This window comes from Cervus canadensis, chromosome 6 (genome assembly GCF_019320065.1).
Source record: "Cervus canadensis isolate Bull #8, Minnesota chromosome 6, ASM1932006v1, whole genome shotgun sequence".
NCBI lineage: Eukaryota > Metazoa > Chordata > Mammalia > Artiodactyla > Cervidae > Cervus > Cervus canadensis.
In genome coordinates, this window is record NC_057391.1 from 41,401,098 (window position 1) to 41,417,717 (window position 16,620).

The 16,620-nt window shown below is 45.2% G+C and overlaps 1 protein-coding gene across 1 annotated transcript in view; it reads right to left on the reverse strand.

Annotated features, from left to right (window-relative positions):
• Positions 1-23: 23 nt before the first annotated feature.
• Positions 24-16,620, reverse strand: part of NID2 (nidogen 2) — a 79,749-nt gene continuing 63,152 nt past the window's right edge. The window contains exons 12-20 of the mRNA XM_043471677.1: positions 10,459-10,578; positions 7,744-7,965; positions 6,956-7,125; positions 4,988-5,117; positions 4,447-4,618; positions 3,650-3,807; positions 1,892-2,015; positions 997-1,106; positions 24-719 (exon numbers count right to left, since the gene is read on the reverse strand). Coding sequence (XP_043327612.1) covers positions 709-719; positions 997-1,106; positions 1,892-2,015; positions 3,650-3,807; positions 4,447-4,618; positions 4,988-5,117; positions 6,956-7,125; positions 7,744-7,965; positions 10,459-10,578 — 1,217 coding nt within the window. The 3' untranslated portion in view covers positions 24-708. The remainder of the gene's footprint in view (positions 720-996; positions 1,107-1,891; positions 2,016-3,649; positions 3,808-4,446; positions 4,619-4,987; positions 5,118-6,955; positions 7,126-7,743; positions 7,966-10,458; positions 10,579-16,620) is intronic.

The window sequence follows — 16,620 nt, forward strand, 5'->3', positions numbered from 1 at the left end:
TATAGACAACACAGATCCTTAAGTCATAGGAAAACTTAAAAATATATTTTATTGGCGTAATCTAGAAAATTTGAGAACTGTTACATCTTTGGTATTTATATATAAATGTAGTAATTTCTGTGGGTAATCCTATAGAGGGATTTACAGGATCAGAAAATACAAATTGAAACATTCTAGCACCTTTTAATATAAATAGAAATGCATTGATGCAGAGGTAAAAAAAAAAAAAAAAAAACTTGTTGGGAAACTATAAATAAGTTGGTTATTTCCCATCAATTCTGCATTAGCCTTCTCTTAACTATGTCAGGGTTTATGATCTTTTAGGATTGTATTTTTATAATGATCACATGTGCTTTAATTTCTTGTCCAGAAAGCAAAAACCAGATTTAGGGTCTTAGCATGCTCTAATTGATTCTTAGTTGAATGAATTTGACCTTTTAAATATGATATAAATGTTTATGGAAAGTTGCTTGTAAGCAACAGTTAAAATTCTGTTGCCTTTTTAATCTTGAAATAACTTTTTAAAAAATACAGTAGTAAAGATTGAGGTATAAACTTTTCACAAAATATACTTAGTCTTTTTGCACCGAAAATGTTCATCTTATATGTCCAAGAACTACTAATGGCCAGTTCCTTTTCACTTTCACCTTTGCTCCTGGTAAATGTTCTTTAGGGTCCAGATTCCGATTGAAAACTCCAAGTCCATATTTACTTTCTTCCTGTGGAGGGAGGGAACGGTATGTGAGTATTTTATATTTAATTTGCAACAGCAAGTCTTTTTAAAGGGGAAATATCCTAGTAGGCTGACATTTGTTGTGTACAGTTAAGCTTGGTAGATTTAAGGTAGCAGAATGGTCGCCCCTATGTGTTGGCTATTAGCTTTTCTAGCTCAGAGTGGCTCTCACTGGTGGTGGCAGCAGGCCAAGGGTGATCAGCTACTAGATCTATCCTCCTCTACCCGGCTGATCCCAAGGCGCTGCCTGAGCAGCTGTTTACCTGGGCAGTAGGGGTAGACTGCAGTTATCCCATAGAGGTGAGATCGCTGCTCTGGGAGATACTCATCAGTAAACTGGCTGGTGTCCCTGTTTACTGCTATAACACCATCCCTGGTAACAGAAAGGAAAAGTGAATTCATAGGATTTAAGACTGGGGGGAAAAAAAAAAAAAAGACTGGGGTAAGAAAAGTCAGTTTATCAATAAGTGAAATCTCTGCCAGACTTCTCAAATACATTTTTAAAATTAATATAACTGTGACTTTTGACTCAGATTCTGAAGATGTGTCTGTATCAGTGGTTCTTAAAGTAGTCCTCAGATCTACATCATCTGGGAACTTGGTAGCAGTACAAACTCTTTGGGCTCCTACTCAGATTCTAGAATGGGACTGATCAATATGCTTTCACAAGAGCACGGGATAATTCTGATGTTATGCTAAAGTTTGAGAACCACTTTCCAAATCAGAATTGCTGGGGGTGGAGTGGAAGGACATATTTTTAATGTTTCCCAGTTCCTCTTGGTGAACTAGTGTAAGCTGTAGTATTTTTCATTCTCCTGGGGAACAACTAATATGTCCATAATGTCATTTTTTATTCTCTGAAGATCAGATTCAGACTAATGTCCTTCCTTTTTGGATAGTTTATTACCAAATAGTATTGCTCACATGTAGCTTAAAAATGGCAGAGCTATTAAATTTCTGAATGATATAAAAGTTTGCTTTTAAAAGCAGTAACACTTGAAGAATGTTACCTACTAACAAGGAAAGAATGGGAAAAAAAAAACAAAAAACGTAAGCATAGGGCTTAATTACTAAAGTCACTTACTAACGTGGTACAACAAGTGCTGTGTCCTCCAGAACAGTTTGCCTTTTCAGGCTTGTCCAGAGTGTCATGCTCACCTTCTCCAGTCGGTGTGGTAGAAGTGATCTGCGTAGCTCACAATGTTGAAGGGGTAGTTGAGGTTGTTTTGAATGACACGCCGTCCAGTTCCATCAGGTAGTATACACTCCAGTTTTTTAGTTCCTTTAAAAACAAAGAGATCCTTTTAAATGATGAAAAAACATTTTTCTTTTACCAAAAACAATGGCAAGTAAATTCATTCTCAAAGAAAACAAAGGTGGAATATTTTATCCCCATTGCAATAATACAAATTAAAAACTGTAAAATTTTCCTGTTCTGTTACCAGTCTTCAGTTTGTTTAAGAGCATTCTAGTTTTTACTGGAATTTAAACTCTTAATCCTCTTTTGGAAAACAGGATTGCATTTACAGAAACCTGGCTAAGTTTCTTCCAGAGGAGAAGATAGAGATAAAGTAACATCAGTGTTAAAGAAGTTTACGTGTGAGCTCATAAACTGTTAAAACATTTGGATAAATACCTGCCCTTTGTAAGCACTCTATGATAAATAGCCAAGGCTGCCTTTTAGCTAAAATCCTTTTTTTAAAAGACTATATTATTTTCTAGGCAGGAATAAAAAGTAAAATGCTAGCCTGACTTGTATTTTTCAATGTATATATTTTGATAGCTAACAAGGCAAGAATTTCTATGTGTGACCTCATGGACTGTATATCCTGCCAGGCTCCTCTGTCCATGGAATTCTCCAGGCAAGAATACTGGAGTGGGTAGCCATTCCCTTCCCCAGGGGATCTTCCCAACCCAGGGATCGAACCTAGGTCTCCTGCAGTGCAGATTCTTCACCAGCTGAGCCCCTAGGTAAGCCGTTTTCTCATGGAACCCTTAAGTAAATTTCAAATACCTATTAAAAATATCACTGTTGTTTTGGGCAGCTGGGTTGTAATATTGACCCACCTGCATTTTTGTCCCTTTTATTAGAATTAAATTCCTTAAGAACAGCTTTATTTTTTAGTATCTAATGAGACATAAAGTATCTTTTCAGTTGTGCTAATAGTAATGAAATTACACAACAGAGAGAGAGAACCTAGGAATAGGCAGCCCAAATTTATTACTAAAGGAAGCCATCCTGCCACATCACTTTTCAAAGAATGTCCCCAGGATACTGACTGTTAGAATAACAGATATTTATAAATGTTGTGATACTGAGACAAGAAAATAATAACCTCTGTTCATTTATCTAAGCCTGTCAATTCCAACAGTGTATAATACTTATTTTTAACCTAAAAGATATGCCAAGTGCTCATGCTGGGGGAGGGAAAGCAGTAAAAAATAAGTTGGACATCATACTGGCTCTCAAACTTACCGCCTCATTTATACACATAAGACCTTAGGAGGTTCACTCTAAGAATCGTTACAAAGTGTCCTTTAAAATAGGGGTCCCAAATTTCTGGGATCTAATGCCTGATGATCTGAAGTGGGGCTAATACAATTAATAATAGAAATAAAGTGCACAGTAAATGTAACATGTTCGAATCATCCCAATGCACAGTAAATGTAACATGTTCGAATCATCCCAAAACGTCCGGTCCTCCCCCATCCGTGGAAAAACTGTCTTAATGAAACCAGTCTCTGGTGCCAAAAAGGTTGGGGACGGCTGCTCTAAATGGCGTAGAGCATTTGCTGTAGTGTTATAAATTTAAACCAGAAGTTCTAAATGGTGGGATCTGGTTTTATTGTAAAATCAGTCCTCACACTTACTGCACGCTGTAGTGTTCTATATTTGCATTCCATCAGTAGTATTACCTGCATCTGCCCAGCAGAGCAGTTTGGAGAAGGGGTCAAAGGTTAAACCATTCGGTAGTCCAATGTCTTTATTCACTAGAATTCTTCTGTTTTCTCCATCTAAAGACGACATTTCAATCTTAGGTGCTTCTCGATTCCAATCTGTCCAGTACAGGTTGCTGTGGGTAAATGAAATGGAGAAAAATAAATCTTCCTCAATGTATAGAACCCAAATTTCAGAGTCAACACTGCTGAAAGTTAAAGCTGAAGGTTATCTTTATATGTCCCAGTTGATGACCTTAGCAATTATTATAGACAGGAAACACTGTTCTGTTAACCACTGCCAGTGTGAAAATGGGGCCAGAGGAATGAGTTTTGCTTATTTGCACCATTTTACGCAGGTAACCCCACTACGGGTTTAACAACTGGGGTTTCCTAATATGTTGCTGGAGTGAGACCCACCTCATTCCAGCTGAAGTCGCAGGCCTGGCCTGATCCAAAGTATCCCCCAGTCTCTCTCACATTCTCTTCAATTCTCTACATACCACATCACAGGCTTAGTAATTTCCTTGTTGTTCTGTTATTCATTAGTTTACTGTCTTATTTCCTAGAATATAGTAGAACATAGACTTCATGAAAGGACAGACCCTGTCTTTGCCTAAACAGTGCCTGACACCTAGTAGATCCTACGTGAATACTGTTAAATTAATGTGCACTTTTATGCTCATGTTCTGACCCCTCCCTACACTGTACTTAGAACCCAAGGGCTTCAAGTGAGGGTCAACAGATAACAGGAGAATTAGGGAAGCCCAGCCGACCCCTGGATTGGATCCACAGCGATGGCACGAGGGTTCACCAGGTCCGTGTGGAAGAGGGCCCTACGCTCAGAGCCGTCCAGCCTGGCCCTCTCTATCTTATCCAGGCCGCTGTCCGTCCAGTACATTGTTCTGCGGAAGTGATCGATGGCAAGACCTTCGGGGCTTATTAGACCTGAAATAAAACAAAGGAGAGACTGAAGCAACTGCAGCTGTGAAAGGAGAATCTGAAGCAGAGAGGTCTATGTTCCAACAGTTGGGGGGAAAATCTTGAGAGCCTCTAAAGAAACAGACTTAATAGAGGAGTAGGTCCTTTGCAGTTTTCCTGCCATGTCTAGTTCACCCTAGCCTCACAAGACCCCCCAGCCTGGTGGCACGAAGCGTCCCCAGGGCTGGGGCCACTCCCTGAGCTCCTACACAAGCCCTTCCTGGTCAAAGTCCTATCTAGAAGGTGGATGGGAGACTTAGGCACAAAACAGGCAAATAACCTGAACTGAGTAGAATGAAATGAAATGGGAAGTGTCTTCTGGGTGGAGCTGCTGACCTGAGTTAATGACTGTCTCAGGCTCTGCTCCTGGTTCCAAACTGGCACGGCTAATTGTCCGTCCAGCAACATCTGTCCAGTACACCATCCTCTCCCGGCAGTCATAGTCAATTCCCACGACTATGGAGCCCTGTGTGACCAAAACACAGAATTGGAAGAATTAGGATTCCTTGCACTTCCCCCGACTTCATGCTCAGCTACCTCACTCGTTTGTTCATGGCAGCAGTGACCAGCCCTGCAGTGTATGGTTTTGTGGGCAACTGGGCACAGTGGGTAGAGGTATAGGTGATGGAGGCTGGCTTCCCTGAGCCAATGCCAGGCTTGGCCACTTACTTCGACACTACCTTCATTTTGCAAATGAGGTGACAAAGCCATACAGAAGTTAACAAGCACCTACTTCACATGGCTGCTATCAACATTAATACCATAAAAGCTTATAAAGTATCCTAACCAGTGATGAGTACATTGTAAGCTTTCAATAAGCATTATTACTGTCGGTGGTAAAAACAAAAGTGATTTCATGAAAAAGATCAGCCCATTCAGTGATTAGAGGACAAATGTTAGTCTCAGCAAAGTAAGTCAGCTTTTAACAAAAGCTGACTCTGTCAAATGTAATACAGCACTTTTTGAAAAAGCCTCTTTAAAATTTGCCAACATATGATGAAATCAGCCCTCCCCTGCCCTCAGTCAGATCTTTCTGCTATTTGAGGTGCAGACACCCTTACCCTCTCTCTGCTTCTCTGCCTCTTACTACAAAGCAATCCTTGGGCTGTACTCTAGTGCAAAAGAAAGTCTGTTACAACTTGAAGGAACTGGGGAATGGTGTCCACCTGACTTCTGGCTCAAGAGCTCTCCCCTCCTTCCTTATTGCTAAATAAAGGACAAAATCCTTTCTTAAGTGCTGAGTCGGTGATATTCCTTTCCAAAATTCTGCACAGAAGTTGCTTCATTGAATTTCCAGCCCAGACTCCTGCTCTGAGAAGCCCAGCAGATGTGCAAAGCCAATACTGAGGCTGTCCCTGAGGTCTTGCAAGCTCCCTGCTTGCCTAACTAAGCCTCCTGGGGCTGGCGTGACTGGGAGAGGAGTCAGGACAAGAAAAACAGAATTAGGCTACTGTGGGAAAGTGGGCAGTTTTATATAGGAGGATTTTAATTTTCAATTTTACTTAAAAATTGAAAGTTATCTGTCTTGGGCAAGGGGGCACATCCATTACAGGCCAGGGGATCATGGGATTCATTAGCCCATTAATGATTTCAAGCTTTCTTGGAGAAAAAAGGCCCACTTAAATCTTGTAGAGAAACTAAAAATCAGCAGCTAGTGTCTGGAATAACACATAATTCAAATCTCAAAAGGGGGCAGGGGAACCCATTATAAGTGTTGGTGCCTTTCTGGTGAACTCCCTTCTCTTTCCTCCCATCTTAGTGAAGAAATCCCTGCTCCAAAATGGAGTGTGTTGACCACAGGGAAGCTGTCAGCTCGGGAAGCAGCCAGCATCCCTTGGGGAAAGCCCTGTCTACTCCTTTCCAGGATCACGTGCTCCCCATATTTTCATCTATGACAGATTCAGAGAAGATAAGAAGCTGGTCAACAGGACCAAAGCGGAGGGCAGGGGTCCGCAACAAGGCTGTCGCTCGTTGGCTTCCAGAATCTGCAGCGATGTCTGTGGCTTAAAGAGAACGCTGGGGGCTGGGGTTAACCTATCATCTTCCCTTGGATCCCCAATGCTGCCTCAGTATCCTGACAACTCTGAAATTCGCTTTCCACATGGCTGAAACCCCACACGCCAACTGGAAAAAGTGGCCTTGATCAGTCAGATGCAGCACCCGGCAACAGCGCCCTCCCTTCTGCGTGTAAGGTTCCCGGAGACAGCTGCCAACAAGCCCTCCAGGAGCGTCCCCGCACCTCAGACCTTGCCCAGATCTGACAATCCAACACAGTCCCACCCCCAGGGGAGAAATCCACTTTACATGCAGTGACAGCAGGGTCTTGGCCATGTCCTTCTGAAGCCTGGTACCATTGAGGGGCAAGTGGCCAATCTGCTGGCCCTGGGCATACAGCAGGAAGGTGCCCACTGGTGGAGGGGTCACGTCGGGCCGGGGTGTGGGCCGGATCGTGGGCGGAGCCACGGTGGGTATACCTGTGGTGAGGAAGAGGGAGGTAGGAGGAGGAGAGCAAAGGAAATGGGCAGTGGAGAGAAGAAAAGTTACTTCCCCATTTGCCAGAGCCTCCAGAAACATCAGTTCTTTACCCCAGACAGATGTGCCCCAGATGGGCCTTAAAAGAAATTCTAATTTCCAGGGTTTTTTCTCCCAAAGATCAATTAATTATACAAATCACTGCCAATTACTGGGGAGGAAGACGACAAAGTAGAACAAAGTTTGAACAAAGCAGAACATCCCCCTTAAAAAAAAAAAAAAAATCCAGAGCCAGTGTTGTGTCAGCTTCTCTTTGGGGCCTCAGGGTAACACATGTCCCCTTACACCCTGGGCTCAGAGTAGTGGGAGCAGGGGGTAGGACTATATATTGAACTAAGCTCCAGATGTTCTAATTACAGCAACTGCTGATGACAAAACCAAACCTTAAACCCGCATTGGGATCTGGGGCGGACAAGATTATAAATCAGCACAGCCCATCAGCGACTTCTTCCATTGGACCTGTTCACCCCTCATTCCCCCACCTTCACCCACAGCTGGCAGCTTCCCTACAGGGACCTCAACATGGCAGAGGGGAGGGAGGGCTGCCCCGGGGTGCTTACATGCAGGGGTGATGCCCGGCTGCGAGCGGGTGCCCTGCACCTCCCTGCCGTCCTGGTCGACACACCAGCAGAAGTCACTCTTGCCGTGGCACTGCAGCGGGGTGAAGTGGCCCAGGCCGTCGCACTGAGGCACGTACTGGTCGTCCCTGGGCGTGCCCCCGTAGTGCTCCAACAGGCTTTCCCTCCAGCGCTCACAGACGGTCCGGGGCCTCTGGGTGGGCTCTGAGCAGATGCGGACAGAAAGCCTTTGAGTGTAAGCCAAGGACAGACTGTAGCATGTGGTTCAAGATCCCCAGGCCTGGCCTGGTCGTCTTCCTCCTCATGTCCATAGCGAGGCCTCAGCCAAGCCCCTGGATGCTGGCCCTGAGCAGCAAAGTGCTCCAGGAGGTTCTTCTGGGGATCGGGAGAAGGGGTTGTCCCGATGCTCCTGTGACCCTCAGGCCAGGAGGAGTGTCATCAAGGCCCAGCCACATCAGGATAGAACAAGAGGCGGTAACATCTGGGGTGCAGGGCTTGCTCAGCCTGGGAAGGGGCCTCTGCTAACAGCACTTCTGGGGACTCTCCTTGGGGACTCAGTGGCCTACATGATGCTTAAAGCCATTGTTTATTCCTTCTTGTTTCAAACTCCGGGACCTGCATCTGAGAGGGCTGTCTTGAGACTGGCCAGTGTGTCTTAGGAAGTATTACCAAATGCCCTGCTTATGTGTGGCCCTACGTATCTGTCCACTGGAAAACTATATTGAGTAAAAGTAAAACTGACTATAACCAGCAGTTTTTTCCCGGACTGCTTCTACAGGCTGCCAAGGCTCTGTCCCAGATACAGCAGTTCTCTGTCTGAGAGGACTCCGCTTGAGGCAGTTTAACTTGCCAGTCTCCTAAGATAGGATGACCCTGCTTCCATCATCTTTCCTGCTCCCCACTCCCTGCCCTGCTGTAAACTCAACCAGCAGCCAGAAAGAGTCCCTTAAAAAAAAAAAAAAAGTCATCTCATGTCACTCGTTTGGTCAAAAACTCCAATGAGTTCAAAGAACAGCTGGAAACATTACATTTGAGCACCTGGAAGGCCAGAAGATGGTGACTAAAATCTTCAGAGCTCCAACCAAAGGAGCACAACTCCCAAGACTCACAATGTTTGGGGCAAGCTGATGCCCTTCAGGGCTGCTGGAGCTCATAACCCACGGGACGCTAAGCTCTTTTTAAAACATCATGGAGAAAAAAGACTGACTTCCTCACCCAGATGTGTCTCAGAGGACCCAGAGAGGGAAATACCACTTCCTCACACACTTGCCATCGTCACCGGGTGGGATTCCCTGAAGAAGTTCCCAGCATCACCCCTGGTCCACATTCCATCATCCTGAGCATCATCCTGAGCATCAGCGCTCAGGGGACCACCCAACAAGGCACACACAGCAGTCAGCCTCTGGGAAAGGAGTACCTCACGTCACTTACACGTGGGCATCTGTCATTGCTTACTATTTCAAGCTGTTTCTCAATCCAATCATGGATTTATTTCTCTTTCTGGTTGGCAGGGTTTTAAATATTTTTTAATTTGGGGCACAGAGTGTTCTCTCACCCTTGAAAGCAGACCCTATTATGCAGATGAGACTAGCCAGAAATGGCGACCAAGGCCAAAGCAAAAGAGGCCTGGTCATGGGAAAGAGTCTGCACAAAGGAATATGCCCCTCTTTCTGTAAATAATGTCTTATTCTCTTGGCTCCCTTCTGGATCACTGTCCTTAATACATGCCTATCTTAATAAATTGAACAGGATTCTGAACCATTCTGTTAGGGCACCTCCCAACTATCTGATTTCTTCAAATCCCAGCTGGAATTTAATCAAGACTTTTTAAAGACTAGGCATGAGTGAAATGGAATTTCTCTGTATTTTTTTTTTTTTTTTGGAGGGGGGCAGGGGGACCTGAAAAATCTTTCCCCAGAAACAGGGGAAAGAAAAAGGAGTGTTATAGTGGAAGCAAGGGTATATAGACATCTAGATCAAACATTACCAATGTTCACTTACATGAATTTTAGAAGCACTAATGTCCTGGCCATAACAATTCGTATTATTGAAAGGATCAAAACTGGCAATCAGAATAAAAACTGTAATCAAAATTACAAAAATGAAGTAATTCTCCATTTCTTACTCTCATACATTAAAAGCCAAGACTGGTACTTATGGAACCTTCCTCATTGGTAAAAACTGATCTTTGAATAGTGAGCTCATGGATCTGTATAGGAATTATTTTGGTTACAATGATACCAAACCAATGCTGTGTTTCATTAATAAAGTTCTTCTTATTAAAAGAAAAAGTTCTTCCCATCTTTGAATAACTCAACAAAGGAGCAGCAGTCTGCCTTGGCAGCCTACAGTTGGCGTGAACTCTTGAGTGCTTGGAAACCACATTCCATGCCCCATGCAGACGGGGAGTGCTTAGACCATAACACACAGGTTCATCAGCAGCATCTCGGGTCTCTAAGGTGAACAAAACAGGTCCCTGCACCTCTTCTATAGGTGGCAGGAGCAAGAGTGATTCCCCATCGACATGTTGGGAAGAGGGCTGGGGTTACTAGCTTAGAGTAAACCAGCGGGATCCACCTACAAGGGTCATACTTATTTTCCCCAGTGATTTTAAAACAGCCTTCAGACTGTTTCTTGCACTCCGCAGGTCAGAGTTAAGTGATACAAAGTTACATGGGGAGGCCTCCCAGACCTTACCAGGTGTGCACTGAAATCCATCCCCGTAATATCCAGGTTGGCAACGGCAGGAGAAGGAGCCAGGGGTGTTGGAGCAGGTGGCCGAGGGGTGACATCTGTTTTCCGAGCATTCGTCAACATCTGCAGCAGTCAGGGACAGAGAGGGAGGGAAGGAAGGAGCATGATTTCACTGCACACAGATTGTGCTACACATGCCTCAGTGTGCGTGGATCGACACCCAGGCGTCCGCTTCAGAAGACCCTCGGGCAGGGGCAGAAACATACTGGTACCTTAAAGGCAAACTTAAGGGTACAGAGTCAAGGGACACGTTCAGTGTAGAAGTCAAACGTGGTCTCTCACACAGAAATATATCCTGCATCTTTCCTCTACAGTGAATTCCAGGAAGTTATTACCTTTGAACTAACCTTTAGCCCATAAACCATTTCCTTTCAGTAACACTACAATAAATATATGTAACAATAGTTTATTTTTTCCTTTCCTTATTGGCACTATCTCCCTATAGTACTGATTTATAGATGCAAAAGAACCCAGTGAAGCTCCAACTTAGCTTCTCAACTAACACATTCAGTCTTACATAATCAGAGACTCCTACTATCTAGAATGTCCAAAATTTTTCAGAAATTTAAAAAAGGAAAATTTTTTTAAATCAGAAATTTACTTTCCACCTTTAGAAGAAATATAGAAGTATAAGAAAAATATTATCAGAGGATTTAAGACAACACAGAAAAGAAAATTTAAATTTGTCCAGGTCCTAAGTACAAACAATTCAGGTCCCAACATTCTCTACACAGTACCATGTGGATTAATTTTCATATTTCTCATAGCTGCAACATCCTGAAACTTCAAACAAAGGCGGACTTACATTCCTTTTATTTACTGAAATCAGTGCAAGCTGACAATAGCAAGACACCGCCCCTACCCTCCACCCTGCTGCCAGGAAAAAAATGTCTGACAATCTAACTGCTGAAACCAATGGCCAGTAGTTGAGGTAAGCCATCTTCAGAGACAGGAAGTCTTCCTGAGCAAAGAGGGGATCAAAGGGGTGGATCTGATCAAGGCTCAATGGAAAATAAAGCAGTCACACCCGAGCTAACATACAAAAAATGTTTTAAAAATGTGTGGGGAGGGAAAAACCATGGGACGGGATGATCAGCATTAAACCAAGAGAACAGGAGTCACAGAATGAACTACGTCAATTCGGTACAGCTTGTGACAGAGACGCGTGGCACCCTGGAACCTGGAGACCTACAGCCCTGAATGTGACGCCACTGGGGACAAACACGGCTCCTCGCCCAGCCTCCCAGGTCCCAGATGAATTCTCTCCCGGGGTGATCAGTGCCACCCCTGCTGTGACCACGTTGCGCTGAGCCACCTCCCCATCACTAAGGGCTTTTCCCATCTACCAGTAAGTAGACGAACTGGACACAACACGTACTGAACCTTCTGTTCAGGGGAAAGGAAAATCTCTGACATCGTAATTAGCAATGTAATCACTTACACTGCTTATCCTCCAGATCCAGCATTTAGCCCCCATAAATTACTTCACTCTGAAGTCTGAAAAACCTTGAATGCCTGACACAACTAAGGTTAATGCCACCTAGAGAGACTCTGCCTAGATGAGCATTTGGCCTGCCTGGTTGCCTTCCTTTCACTGACAAAGGCAGGAAAGTGGTTATAAATTTATCTGCAAGGTTAAAGTGGTTAGCTCCTCAGTTAACCAAAACTAAACCAAATTAATTACAACAACCAGAAACTTATCTCCAATCTGATCAGTCAGGGCTGAATACTCTCATGTTTCATTATCTTTGAGTTTGGCCCTGTCTGTTTGGAAGGACACCGCTAACATCCAGTTGGCTGAAGTTGGTGCCCATTCAGTTCCTTGTGCCTTCTATGATGCTATAAAACCAAACTGCAAAAATTAACATCCAACCAAATGCAGGAAATTAAAGCTATTCATAATGCATATGCTAAAATTACTTCTCATGGTAACAGGAACCCCAGGCAATGGCAGGAAGCAGGAATTCCTGAGACACAGGGCCTATTTCTAGAACCCATAGATCAGTTGCTTGTGATTACTTTTGTGAATAAAGAGAAAGAGGATTCCCCAGAGGTTCTGAGTTATGTTCTTAAAGCCCATGGCCTAGGAATTCCAACCAGACCTGAAAGGGCAGCCATCCTCCCAAAAGCAAAGTCATGGGGAGACAACTTAAGAATGAACAGGGAGAAAGTCTCTGAAGAGACCGAGAGCATCACAGGTGAACAACTCCTGTCCCCTAAAGCTGGAGAAGCTTAAGATTCCCTGAAGCAAGCTCCCCATCTCCTCCTTGGAGGCTCTCGCACCATGTCAGAGAACTGGAGCCCCACCAGCCACTCCAGGGCCTGAGTGCAGAGCAGGCTACCCGCCTTCCTCAGAGGGCCAACCTGAGCAGTGCAGGGGGAACCAGAGCTTTTGTGTAAAGGAGAAATCTTCCTAGCTTCCCAGGGGATCAGGTGTCAGCAGAAAGTATGAAGACACTCTGAACTCCTTCGCAAGGGAGGAGTTTCTTCTTATGCCCCTGGGGACAGGGGCCTGCTTTACCATCACTGTCAGGGTCTTCAGGTGCTGGTAGGTCAAGGCAGCAAGGTTCAAGGCACAGGAGAGTCTCTGGCCAGTCAGACAATGCCAGATGGCTTAATCTCAGGGCAATTCTCCATTCTACCTGCTACCAAGCTGCTAAAAAACCTCTTTGGAAAATGTGTTTAAAATTCTCTATTTTGATCCCGAGGCCTCTCCAGTCCGCCGAGGGCGCACCACCGGCCCGTCTCGCCCGCCGCGCCGGGGAGGTGGAGCATGAGCGCACGTGTTAGGACCCGAAAGATGGTGAACTATGCCTGGGCAGGGCGAAGCCAGAGGAAACTCTGGTTGGAGGTCCGTAGCGGTCCTGACGTGCAAATCGGTCGTCCGACCTGGGTATAGGGGCGAAAGACTAATCGAACCATCTAGTAGCTGGTTCCCTCCGAAGTTTCCCTCAGGATAGCTGGCGCTCTCGCAACGAACCCACGCAGTTTTATCCGGTAAAGCGAATGATTAGAGGTCTTGGGGCCGAAACGATCTCAACCTATTCTCAAACTTTAAATGGGTAAGAAGCCCGGCTCGCTGGCGTGGAGCCGGGCGTGGAATGCGAGTGCCTAGTGGGCCACTTTTGGTAAGCAGAACTGGCGCTGCGGGATGAAAAAAAAAAAAAAAATTCTCTATTTTGAGTTCATGCTTTGGTGCTTCAACATTCTTATCCCTGCCTTAATTCTGAGTCCGCGCCCAAATCCCAGCTGAAATCCCTTCAAAACAAACCAGCCCGTGGACTCTAGCTTCCCCACCCCCGCCCCCCTGGTTTGCTTTCGAACCACCCAGTGAAATTCCCTGGCGCCAACTCTCCCTGATCCCGCTCCAGACCCCAACAAAGGCTTGAAGGCCCATGAGTTGTCACTCCCCACCTACTCGGTCAGAACCCGGATTCTTGCTGTGCCCATAGGGTCCGGCACGGCATGCAGTGACCTGCTCTCTGGGACCTGTTAGCAGAGTCAGCTTCTTCCCTTCAAGCCTTGGTCCCTACATCGCTTGTGGCCACACCAACTTTACTATACCTTATCCAGAGTCTGCGCTCCTCCCACAAAAGCCGTGTGCGAGAACAGTGTAAGAAGCCCTCCTCATGGCCCTTCTGTGGGTAATGGGCCATCTGTAACCCAGTTCCTCAACTCACATGTGATCCTCCCTGAAAAGGTCTCAGCTCACAGCAATCTGCTTTTCCATCCAGCAGAGTCACTAAGATCTGCAGGGACAAACAGGCCTGAGAAATATCCAGCTCACACCAATGCAGGATTGAAATCAATCCTGACAGGGGAGCTGGAAAAGATTTCATTCTACTTGCATAAAAATAATTCCTGCTTGTGACTCAGGCTAGATGGAGAACCCAAAGCCAAGGGCAGCCTCCCCAGGGAAACTGGTTTTTAACAAACTGGCTGGAGAAAGAAAAACCCACACACTCTTTCAACGCCAGTTTGATGGATTGAAAACAAGTGTGCACTTTAAGTGTGCTCACTTTTCACAAAACAGAGCCTTCATCGCTATTTTTCTTTTTTTCTCTATCTCAGTTGTCACTGGGACACATGCATACTGTGACATGCCTTTAAAACTGCGTGCACACACACACGTTTATACACTTATCCTGCAAGCCACCTTCATGATTAGCCCAGCCTGATTTATGCACAGCAGAGGTCTTTAGGAAAATGACTGTTATTTTCTACTGCCCCGAAACGTGGACAGCAACCACAGGGTAACTGACTATGGGAGGCAGCCTCTCATAGATGGTCCCAAAGATCCCGTCCTCCTCCTGGTATTCAGGGTCTTCTATAATCCCCTTCCTTTGAGTAACTGGCTTCCAACCAAGACACTAAAGCAATACGGAGGAGACATCACTGTTGTGGTCACTGCCAACCTACTAGCAGGCCTCCTGCTGCTGGCTTTGATAAGGAAGTTACCTTGTGGGAGAGGTCTGAGTGGCAAGAAGCTGCAAGTCACCTCCAGGCAACAGCCAGCAGGGACCTGAAAGTCCTTGGGGAACGGAATCCTGCCGATAACCACGTGAGCCTCTTTCCCCATCTGGACCCCAGATGAGACCCCCTGACTGCAGTCTTGTGAGGATCCGAAAGCAAACGAATGAGCTAGACCACACAGATAACAATACTGTGTACTGTTTTAAGCTGCTATGTGTTTGGGGTAAATGGTTATGCTGCAATAGATTACTAATACACTGGGGAAGCAACAGATTGGCCTGGCCTACGCTTAAGTTTGTGGGTTCCAGAGAGAATCCCAAAAGTAGAGAAGCAGAGAGAAAACAGGGACAGTTGAAAATGTCCCTGAAATCAGAAAGAGGGCAACCGTAGCAAAGAATGACAATCCTAGAAAACTCCCAGCATGGAAGAGTAGCTAATTTCAAGGTCCTACTACAACCCCAGAAGGTAACCCAAGTCCTCCAAGACAAGCAGAAGTTAAAAGAAGGGAGAATGATTCTCGAAGGCGTTAGGACAAGCAGCAGCTCACCTATATTAACATTCTGATTTTAATCCTCATCACATCTAAGCGGCAATTAATTTCAACTTCTTTGTTTTAAACCAAAGACCTAAGGGATGAAATGCTTTCGAAACACCATCTCAGCTTACCTGAGAAGCCAGATGTTTAAATATGAAATTCTGCTGACAAGATTTTTTCCTCTGTGCGTTCTCATTTCTGAGAGCCAGTAGTGTGTTAAGTCAAACTGAATGATGAGTTTCCACAAGGGAGGGAAAAGCAGTATTCCTACTGTGGGGCTCAGCAGAAACGTGAGAGGTTTGTGCGCATCACCTGATGCCTCCCCCCACCCCACCCAGACCTAGAGGTTGCCTCCATCTGTATAGAGTATCTGTTGCAGATGGAGCTCTCTGGCCAGTCAAGGGGGACAAGTATCTGTGACTTACACTTCTACTCCATCCTAATTTGAAAAGCACTTCACCTCTGTCTAAACCTGGGGGTGTTTTTAGGGAGAAAAAACAACCTCAGGGCTGAACTGAGTCACAGTTTTGGGTCATTTCAATATAAACTCTGTTTTCAAGAAAGCCATACAGCTAAGCTTTTGTACATCAAAAGGGGAAATGTTCAAAAGCCAGGTTCGAAAAGCCCCACATCTGGAAAGGAGCAGAGGGCTGTGCTGCCCTGACACATCTGTTCTGTCAAGAACATGTGGCTTTAGGCTGCTGGTCCATTCAGCCCATCCAGATGAAACCAAGAGGAGGAGGAGAAGCCAACAGCTGGTGAGGAGGGCGGGGCCAGGCTATGTGATCTGTTTAAGAAGATCTGATCTATTTAAGAACATGCTATTTGATCTGAGGAGGAGGAGAAGGGGACGACAGAGGACAAGATGGTTGGATGGCATCACCAACTCAGTGGACATGAGTTTGAGCAATCTCCGGAAGACAGTGATGGACAGAGAAGCCTGGCATTCTGCGGTCCATGGGGTCGCAAAGAGTCGTACACAAGAGGGACTGAACAACAACAACAAAGGAGCCCCTAGAGCTATACGGCTGTTTTTAGCAAGTTTGCTCAGTGGGCCCAGGTATTCTGGAGCCAGATGCAAAAAGCAATTTGAAAAG